At 38.8% G+C, this 9,699-nt stretch overlaps 1 protein-coding gene across 4 annotated transcripts in view; it reads left to right on the top strand.

Moving 5' to 3' along the window:
* The window catches only part of Akap6 (A-kinase anchoring protein 6), a 458,326-nt gene that overhangs the window by 358,496 nt on the left and 90,131 nt on the right, over nucleotides 1-9,699 (top strand). For all 4 annotated transcript variants that reach the window (XM_031356459.1, XM_031356461.1, XM_031356460.1 and 1 more), the window contains exon 11: nucleotides 2,814-3,035. In XM_031356459.1, the coding sequence (XP_031212319.1) occupies nucleotides 2,814-3,035 (222 nt within the window). The remainder of the gene's footprint in view (nucleotides 1-2,813; nucleotides 3,036-9,699) is intronic.

Genomic DNA, 9,699 nt, shown 5'->3' on the forward strand with positions numbered 1-9,699 from the left:
CAGTTTTCACTGCAGCTTTCAGGTCACACTAAAGCCACCAAATCAAATATACAAGTATGACCCAAGTATCAATTACAAAATTGAATCTGTTTTTTTGTTGTTGTTGTTCATTTGCTTGTTTGTTTGTGCCTCAATTTCCTGGGCATTTTTAACAAAAGCAAAAAAAAAAAAGTTTTTTATAGTTCATTTCTTACAAAGATGACCTAGGTCTCCACCAAAGAAACAAAAAGACAACCTATAGACATCCTGATACCAGAGGCCGGGGCGGGGCAGGGGTAGGGTGGGGGCGGGGAACTCATGCAGGAGTCTGCAGTGCCCAGTGGGGGCGGGGATCTCATGCAGGAGTCTGCAGTGCCCAGTGGGGGCAGGGGGGATCTCATGCAGGAGTCTGCAGTGTCCAGTGGGGGCAGGGATCTCATGCAGGAGTCTGCAGTGCCCAGTGGGGGCAGGGATCTCATGCAGGAGTCTGCAGTGCCCAGTAGGGGCGGGGATGTCATGCAGGAGTCTGCAGTGTCCTGATGTTGGAAGACAGCAGAGAGAAAAGTTAGCCTGTAGTTGTTCATCAGCTCCTCTCCTAAATTGCCTTCACTTCAAATCAAGGGTAAGCTAAATTTGCCAATTACCTAAATGATTAATTATAATAGCTACTATGGGTGGTGTCAGTTACAGAGCATAATTTTTCAAGCCCTCTATTTTTCTGCCTCTTTAATTTTTTTTTAAAGAAATAATACTCTAGAAATATTTTGAATTAGGAGCTCTCCAAATACAGTGATGAGTTGGAGTCATGCCAGTGTTCCGTTTATGCCATGCTTAATCTAAGTGATTAAAAACCTGCACATTTAAGCCCTTGTTTCTCATCTAAATTCTCTACACTGTGTAGTTGTTCAAAGCAACTTCAAATGTTAAAAATTCTTATTCCTAGTTATCATGGTCTTGCCTTTTAACGATAATTAATATAACTCGCTTTAAAACATGGTGGTTTAAATTAGGACCTACTAAATTCTACAGCAGTCATTGATCCCAGAGGAAATTACTGTATGATATTCTCAAAGGTTGTTTACAAAACAGAAAAATGGCAACTTTGTTGGCCTGACAGATAAAGTGATAGCCTGTTGACACTGCATTTAAAGTTATCTTTCCTAATTTGATAAATAACAGTACTTGCTTAGAAAACTGTTTAAAGTGTGTCATGATTATCAATTCCTCACCAAAAATTTTAAATTATTACATTGAAGACACAGTATTTAGTTAGTCTCTATGAGTCAGAAGCCACACAGACACCTGCCATTTTGACAACATATCAAATCTCATATAGTTTTTAGAGTCACTTTACTAGAGCAGTTTAGGGAGAAGTGTTTAGTAAAGCTGGAGCCATGCTGACCCCAGGAGGCACACTGCTTTAATTGGCATGATTACATTTTAATTGGCATGGAAAAAAATTACAGACAAGGACTTTAACTTCTAACAATAGTAAAATAGAGGGATATGGTTTTTAATATTTCTTTCATCTAAGGTGAACAGTGTAGAATGGAAACACATTAGAATGAAATGTCAGTGGTGCGTACAGTCTAATCTGTGAAATTCTGTCCCCTGTGCTGCATATGACTCTGTCTCGATTGCATATTAAACAACCCTATCAAGGCAGCCATTGGCATCTGCTGCGCTGACACAAATTGTGAATTAAATGAAATTGATGTCCTCTGTCGTATATTTATGAAGACGGACCATTCTCTGAAGTATTCTGTTTATAAAGAATTTATGATTGCAAACTGTTCCAGAACAAAAAAAGTGGCAATAAATTCCTTTTTGTGACCCTCGCCTCCAAGGGCATTGATTTCACCTCCTGCTGCTCCTTTTGGTACAGCATAAAAACAATAGCTAAATCTGGATTCCACTGAGGGGCTTCAAATTATCAATATTTGCACCATGACCATGCAAGGGTGTTGCCAAGACAGGCTATTTTCCTGTCGTAATCTCCTAAGGAGACTATTTACAGAGCACTGTGGGGCAGATGCGTGTTTGTTGACTTAATTTTATTTGTGTTTGAAAGCGTATTTTTCTAGGTTTAATTGATCATTATAGATTAAATCCTATTGATTCTGTAAAGAGAGAGTGCTTCTACCAAAGAGGGAGAAAAGAAAACCATCCAAAAAAAGTACCTCTATACCAATAGTGCTCAGTCTCCACGGGCTTATAATACAGTGAATTGAGGATTATTTTAACATTAAATAATCTTCATCCAAAGGGAAAGGCAGGAAGAACCTTGGAGTTGAAGAGTTCCAAGTCAGGTGAAAGCTATAGCCAAACCTAGTACCTACCTCTGTCGGGTCATTTGGGGAATTTTATGTCACAGAACCAGTGTGTGTGTGTGTGTGTGTGTGTGTGTGTGTGTGTGTGTGTGTGTGTGTGTATTTATATTTATATCTGTATTTGTATTTATATTTATATATTTCTCTGTACTCTTGGCCTCTGATTAAATTCAGGCCTCTATCTCTTGAACACTTTATATAGACAATTTCTTACTGTAAAACTTTTGCCAAGAGAATTCAAATGAATTTTTGTCCATGATCATGGTGAACTTGAACCAAACCTCCTGTTAAAGCAATGTCTAAAGAATGAAGTTTTGCCTGTGTATCCTCTGGTAGAAGGGGTAATGCACACGAAATAAATCCCAAAGACACAATCAGAGCTGCATGTCTGTTCTGAGGTACACGCACTTCCTTGGATCTCCTGTGATGGGTTTTGGGCTAATCGGCTAATCTATTTTTGTTTTGTTTTTGTTTTTCTTCTTCCTTTTTAATCTGATGTATTAGAAAACCCTAAGAGAGAAGATACAGGACACAATGGCAGGCCACAGTGGGTCGGGCCCACGTGACCTGCTCTCTCCTGAAAGCGGAAGCCTAGTAAGGCAGCTGGAGGTCAGGATCAAAGAGCTGAAAAGGTGGCTAAGAGATACGGAGCTTTTCATCTTCAATTCCTGTCTGAGACAAGAGAAGGAAGGAACGAGCGCCGAGAAACAACTCCAATACTTTAAGGTAATAAGAAAACAATCAAAGCTGATAAAAAGCATTCTTTATGGGAGAGATGAAATATTTATCAAGTATTTAAAGTATTGTGCTCCTGCATCTGTGTATGTCTGGACCCTTAAATGCTTCCTTGAATTTACAGAGGTTATCCACACTTATGCTAACCTCTATGTATGTTAAAGAGGAACATCAAGCATATCAAATACACACTGTATATAGAGGAAGTCTGTGCTGGCTGTGTGTGTTTGTGCAGTGTCCATTAAGAGAGAACTTTGATGAATTAAAAGCAGATCAGCAAACATGGAAGATAACTGAGGACTCTAAAAGATCTAAGTGTTCCATAAATAGAATAACAAAATGTACTTCCATAAATTGATGTGGGAAAAACCACATGGTTTAATGGTTTAATTTATATCCATAATGCTAACAAAAGAAAGCATAATTTTACATATGAAAAAGTCAACTATTCACAGAGAAAAGAAACAAAGGAGATCTTACATTACAAGTGCATTACATTGTAAATGGCGCTGAATCTTAACAACAGGATAGATATTGTTTTGGTGGTTTTGTCCATGGAGAAGTATTCTCCCAGTTTGCTTCTGTTCTTTATGTAGTGTCAATTGGTTGAGGCTTAAAGGGCTTTTTAAAATATTTATTTGTTGGTGTATGTGTATGTGCACGTGCACTTGAATGAGCCCTCATACACCACAGCATGCATGTGGTGGTCAAAGGATAACATCTGGCTCTTCTGGTTCTTCTGCTATATATGTTCCAGCAATTGAACTTGGTCAATGGCCAAGCAGTGGTGGCACACGTCTTTAATCCCAGCATTTGGGAGGCAGAGACAGGCGGATTTCTGAGTTTGAGGCCAGCCTGGTCTACAGAGTGAGTTCCAGGACAGCCAGGGCTACACAGAGAAACCCTGTCTTGAACAACCAAAAAACCAAAAAAACCAAAGAAATCATTCAACTTGGTCAATGGGCTTGTGGCAAGTGCCTTTACTCACTAAACTATCTTGCTGGTCCATAGAATGCAATTTAACATTTGACTGTTTTACTTCAATGTCCAGAAGAGCCTATGCTATCTCTATAAACAAACAAACAAGAAAAGATAATCATTTGGTCTCTGATCAGTTTGGCATTATAGAATGAATTAGTAGTAAGATGTCTTATAGCATGGAGGATCTTGAAAAGGAAGAGAAGTCCAACTAAGAAGGAAAGAACTTTCTGGAACAAACAAACATTTCTTCTCAAAGTCTTATAGAAGCAGGTTTTATTCACCTGATGTCATCTAGCAGTTTATCAGAAAATGTAGTCACCTTCTGTCTGGCATACATTCTTGCTTATCATGTTCACTGCTGTAACAAAAGATAGGGCACCCTCAAAGGCAGTTGCCACTAAACTGCTTGTATCACACCCATAATAATTGTTTTAGTCAAATATTTCATCATCTGCCATTGCACTGAAAAGTTCAGATGATCCAACCCCAATGCAGGGAGAAAGCATTGTTAGCCATGTGCCTCTATGTCAGTTGAACATAACATACATTTTACAGATTAGCTGAACTCCTACAGGGGTAGATGCTGCAAAATAATCTTACACTCCCATTGTATCTTCATTGCAGTTTTAGTGAACTGACCAGTGTCCTCAGTTTTGGAATTAGGTCACATTCTAGTTCCATTGTTTTTTTTGATAGATAGTGATGTTTCTTGCACAATCCCAAGATTGCTTGATCACTTTCTCTGTAAAATGACCTTCTAATGTTATTTATTTTGCAATTACATATATAAGTTACTATTTTTACTTTATGAAGTGAGTTCATTGATGAGGCACAGAAATCTCTCAACATTGTAAGCCTCAAAGTGGAGAAAACAGCAACTTTATGATCACAAATACCTATCAGCATACATATGTACTCCCTAATCTTGTACATGGATGTATATAGGTATTTGAAATAAAGTGTTTTTAAGGGAACATGTGCTATTACTATAGATGGAAGTAGGGCATGCATTACTTCTGAAGGTACCTTGAAGGCCAGTAGGTTTGATCTCTAACTTTATGTCATGCCACTAGCATCCAGACCTAAGTAATGTATTTCAAAAGTGTAAGAGGGAAATAGGGGGAAGAAGAGGTTGGGGAAGAAAAGAGAAAAAAAGAGAGAATGAGGGAGAAGAAGAGGAGACAGAGGAGGGAAACAGAAACACCAGGAAGTGGACTTTGGGCTTCAGATCAGTGTCCTAGTCTTTCTAGGTCACTGCATCACTAACCTAGCTCAGCGTTTACTTAGTACCCCAAAGTAACAGAGAAGTGCTACTCCAGCACAGCAGGGGCTGTCACATGCTTTTCCCCATTTTATTTCTGTTCTTCAATGATGTGTCTTTGCAGTGTTTTTAAGTGTCACTATCTGTTAAGCTATCTATTTTTACACCCCAGTCTCCCTCTCTCTCTTTTTTAAAGCTATTTTTAAATCCTATCATAACTGCAAAGAATCACCTATCCTAAAGGAAATGTAAAAACCTTAACCAATAATGTAAACCTGTAAACTCTGTGGCTCCTACATCCTGTCCCCACCTTGCTCCACTAAGGCAATCAGGCTCCCCAAACCCAATAGTCATTTTAGAATGCTTCCTATAGTTAAATTGAATTCCTTAACGTTAGTTAGTTGCATTTAATTTTATTGCAAAGATATTCATGCTGTAAACTACCCTTTAGGACTTCCTTCTTCATTCAAGATTATAATACAAAGGTCATTCGCAGGGTTGGCTTTGGGAATAAAGTGCTTCCTTTGAAAACTCCACTTCTCCATTTTGCATATGTAAATATATCTCATTTAATCGTAACAGCAGATCTATGAATTAGCTATGAGGATCTTGATTTCAGTTGCAGGAATCAGAGGCACAGCGAAGTTAAGTTTTGTGTGTCCAAGGTCATCTTTAATGAGCAATGTAGCATTATATTGAAATCCAGGGCTGTCTGGCTCTAATGATCTTTGGATGAATTACTGCGTAAAACTGATCTTAACTGATATTTCCTAAGTATTCTTCCATATCAGGTGATTCAAAGGGAAGGACAGGACAGAAATACATTTCATCATTTCTTTATTGTAGCCTTGTTACTCTCTAGTTTTTACCCAAAAGCCATAGCTTTAGCTATTGTACATAGGATGTGTATATGTTAAGGTTGGCTTGTTGTTTCTCTTTCAGTGTCCTTTACTGTGTGCCATCTTTAAAGTTGAAACTCTTTAAACCTTTGGAGATCATGGAGCCCTGATGTATTTCCTTTATGACTTGAAAGCTGACTTTTTTCTCTTTATGATGCTAGGGTAGAGCGCCATTCTTATGTATGCTCAGAGAGCTAGCTGTTCTACAACTAAGCTAAGTTCCTAGCCCTAAAATTGACCATCAGGAGTCTAAGTAGACAACTTAAGGATCTGGCATAACACTCTTTTTGTTGTTGTTTTCTTTTGAAGAAAAATTTATACATATCTGTTGGAATAAATATATTTCATAGCCAAGATTTTAATATTTATAAGCTATTGCAAGTTTTTCTCAGTATTTCTTGTATAATTAATCAAGTGTTCTGTGCCTTACCAGATTCATTGGAAAGACAGAATCAAATGTTTATAATTTAGTATAAAAATGTAATAGTGTATATGATGTCTCAAAATCATAATTTTAATAAGCATGCAGAATAAAAGGCTTTGCTTACAAGAAGTCTAAAGAAAAGATACATTAAGACAACTCAGGTCAGGCAGGGATGAAAACTCTCTATGCAGAGGAACATGCTGTACTTGTCAGGAGCGTGCTCTGCCTTTCTGCTAGGTCCCCACATGTCTTCTACCATCACTGGCTGCACAGAGGACACCTTTGCCTCCAGGCCGAAACCACGAGGCTTTACTCATCCAGAAGACAGAAAGATAAAGTCCATCCCTTTGTAGACTGAGCTGTTTCCTACTCAGTTTGATATGAGATAAGAAAAGAGATCAGGATTTTAATGTTTCATTGGAAAAGAAAAAAAAAGAAAAAGCAATTTTAGGTTATTTTTCTATAAGGCAGTATAGTGGTTTGAATATGCTTGGCCCATGGGAGGTGACACTCTTAGGAAGTGTGGCCTTGTTGGAAGAAGTGCTTCACTGTGTAGGTAGGCTTTGGAGGGCTTCTGTGCTCAAGCTCTGCCCAGTGAGGAAGAGAGACCCTCCTGACTACCTTCAGAAGACAGTCTTGCCTCAGCTGCCTTCAGATCAAGATGTAGAACTCTCAGCTCCTTCTCCAGTATTATGTCTGCATGTATGCTGTCATGCTTCCTGCCATGATAATAGACTGAACCTCTGCAACTGTAAGGCAGCCCCAATTTAAATTTTTTTCTCATTAAGAATTGCCTTGGTCATGGTTTCTCTTCACAGCAATGAAACCTTAAGACGGGCAGTAATTGTGGTAGATGACAGATTAGGCACAAAAGAAATTCTGTACAATGAAGAGTCTAAGCCCAGCAGAGGGGTGTCATGAAGGGAAGAGGGCTAGAAATATAAAATTATTGAGGACTGAACACAGTTTTCCAAGAAAGCATGGGAGCGCATATCGAGGACTTAATGAGGCCAACTGGTAAAGGGCCCTTACCACTCAGAGAGTGTAACTTCAGTGCCATTGGCTAGAAAGGCACTGCCTTTTTTAACCATGACCCTTCAGAGAGAAAGGAATATAATTACTTAATCATATGTTCCTTGTATCCCAAAAACCATATTCATTTATTCAAAAGACTCTAAATTAGGAACAAATTGTCTATTACCAGCTAAAGAAACCCACAGCATTGGCCTAGGCCCAGAAACAGCCTGGGAAGGGGAATGAGAGTAGGCCTGCTACAATGCAGCCATCCAGAGGGGGACATGAAAGGAATAGACCTTAGCATTTAATGCTGTAGATTTGCATAGCAATTTAAGTCTGACCAACACTTTCATGTTTGTTACTAATTACCTTCTTATATGTGCACTTATTTATTTTTATGAATGAAGAACTTGAGTTGTGGGAAATAGATGTGACTTGTTTGAGTGCACACACAGACAGCAACAGGGGAGCAAAAGCAATGCTCTGTGAGTACAAATTCCAGTAGTTACCCACTGTGTCACTCATTGCTCTTTCAGAGAACTGTAGAAACTTTGTTTTCTTCCCAAAGCGCTTTTTCACAAAAAAACTAAGTAATATAATCTGTCAGTTACACAAGTGATGCTATGGTGCAAAAGCAGCCACGCACAATATATTAAATAATAGATGTCGGCTGTGGTGGATTAATTTTAACACTCTTTATAAAAGCAAGCGGTAAACTAGATTTGACCCAAAGGCCATATTTATCTAAACATGTGTTAGACTTTAACAACCACCGATGTGGAAATGGCTGCTTCTAAATGCCTGAGAAATAGAAACCAGGATGGAGAGATAGCCATGGATGTAAGAACCTGAGTTCAAGTCCCCAACATCTTTATGAAAGGTTCACTGTAGCTTTACATCAGCAATCCCAGAGATAAGGTGGGAACAGAGGCTACAGAAGGCTCACTAAGGCTCCAATCCCATAGAGAAGGCAAACTCAGTTTCACTGAGAGACTCTGCCTTAAGTGAATGAGGTTGACAGTAATAGAGCAGCACAGTGATATATTCCTCTGGCTTCTAGACACTCACACATGTACCTGCTACACACACACACACACACACACACACACAGAGAGAGAGAGAGAGAGAGAGAGAGAGAGAGAGAGAGAGAGAGAGAGAGAGAGAGAGAATGGCCATAGCATTAAACTACAACTACAACGAATACTTGTTGAGGCAGTTGCTTACTTAACCTTCATCACCCTCCTGAGGTGAGTAATAGGGTTTGTTATCCCCTACTTATAGAAGATAATATTGAGATGTGATCTATTATTCTACACTCCATATCCTGTCTCTAAATATTCAATGACCAGCTATGGTGTTTTGAATGTGTAAGTCCAGCAACACCTGGTAATATTGTTTTAAGAGGCTGCAGAGTCTTTAGGAGATGGGCTTTAGCTCCAAGAGGGAGTCAGCAAGGGCAGCACTGAGATGTACAGCCTAGCCCACCTTTATGTTTAGTCCCTGCTTCTCCATGAGAGCAAGCACACTCATGGTACTACAGCCATAACCTCAAGCAGCTCCCACCAGCATGCTTTCACTGACAAGATAGGTGGAAGTTTTGATCATTTTCTGTAATAGACACTTCTTCCTATCCAGTATTTATTCACAGAAATGAGGAAAGTAGTTAATACACATAACTAAAGGAAATTGGTGTTAATATTTTATGTTATGGGAATGAAAAGTTATGGAGTAGAGCTTCTAAAAGTATTGAGGGTTAATTATGAACTGTGCAGCAGTAACAGATAATCACTTTGAAATAAATGTTACCCCTTCTGGATCTGATAACATATACCTGTAATCTCAGAACTCAAGAGACCAAGTCAAGAAGTTCACACATTTGAGGTCAACCTAGGCAACATTGCGAGACCTTGTCTTAAAATTTCCAAACAAAACAAGACCAAAGAAGCAAACAAGTGAAGAGACAGAATAAGACAAGAAATACTACTGTTGCATAGCAGTTTCCTCCTTGATAAAGCCCTCCATCTTGGAGTGGAGTTAATTAAGATGCAGGATATTCTTTTTTTTTTTTTTTTT

This window comes from Mastomys coucha, unplaced genomic scaffold (assembly GCF_008632895.1).
Source record: "Mastomys coucha isolate ucsf_1 unplaced genomic scaffold, UCSF_Mcou_1 pScaffold6, whole genome shotgun sequence".
NCBI lineage: Eukaryota > Metazoa > Chordata > Mammalia > Rodentia > Muridae > Mastomys > Mastomys coucha.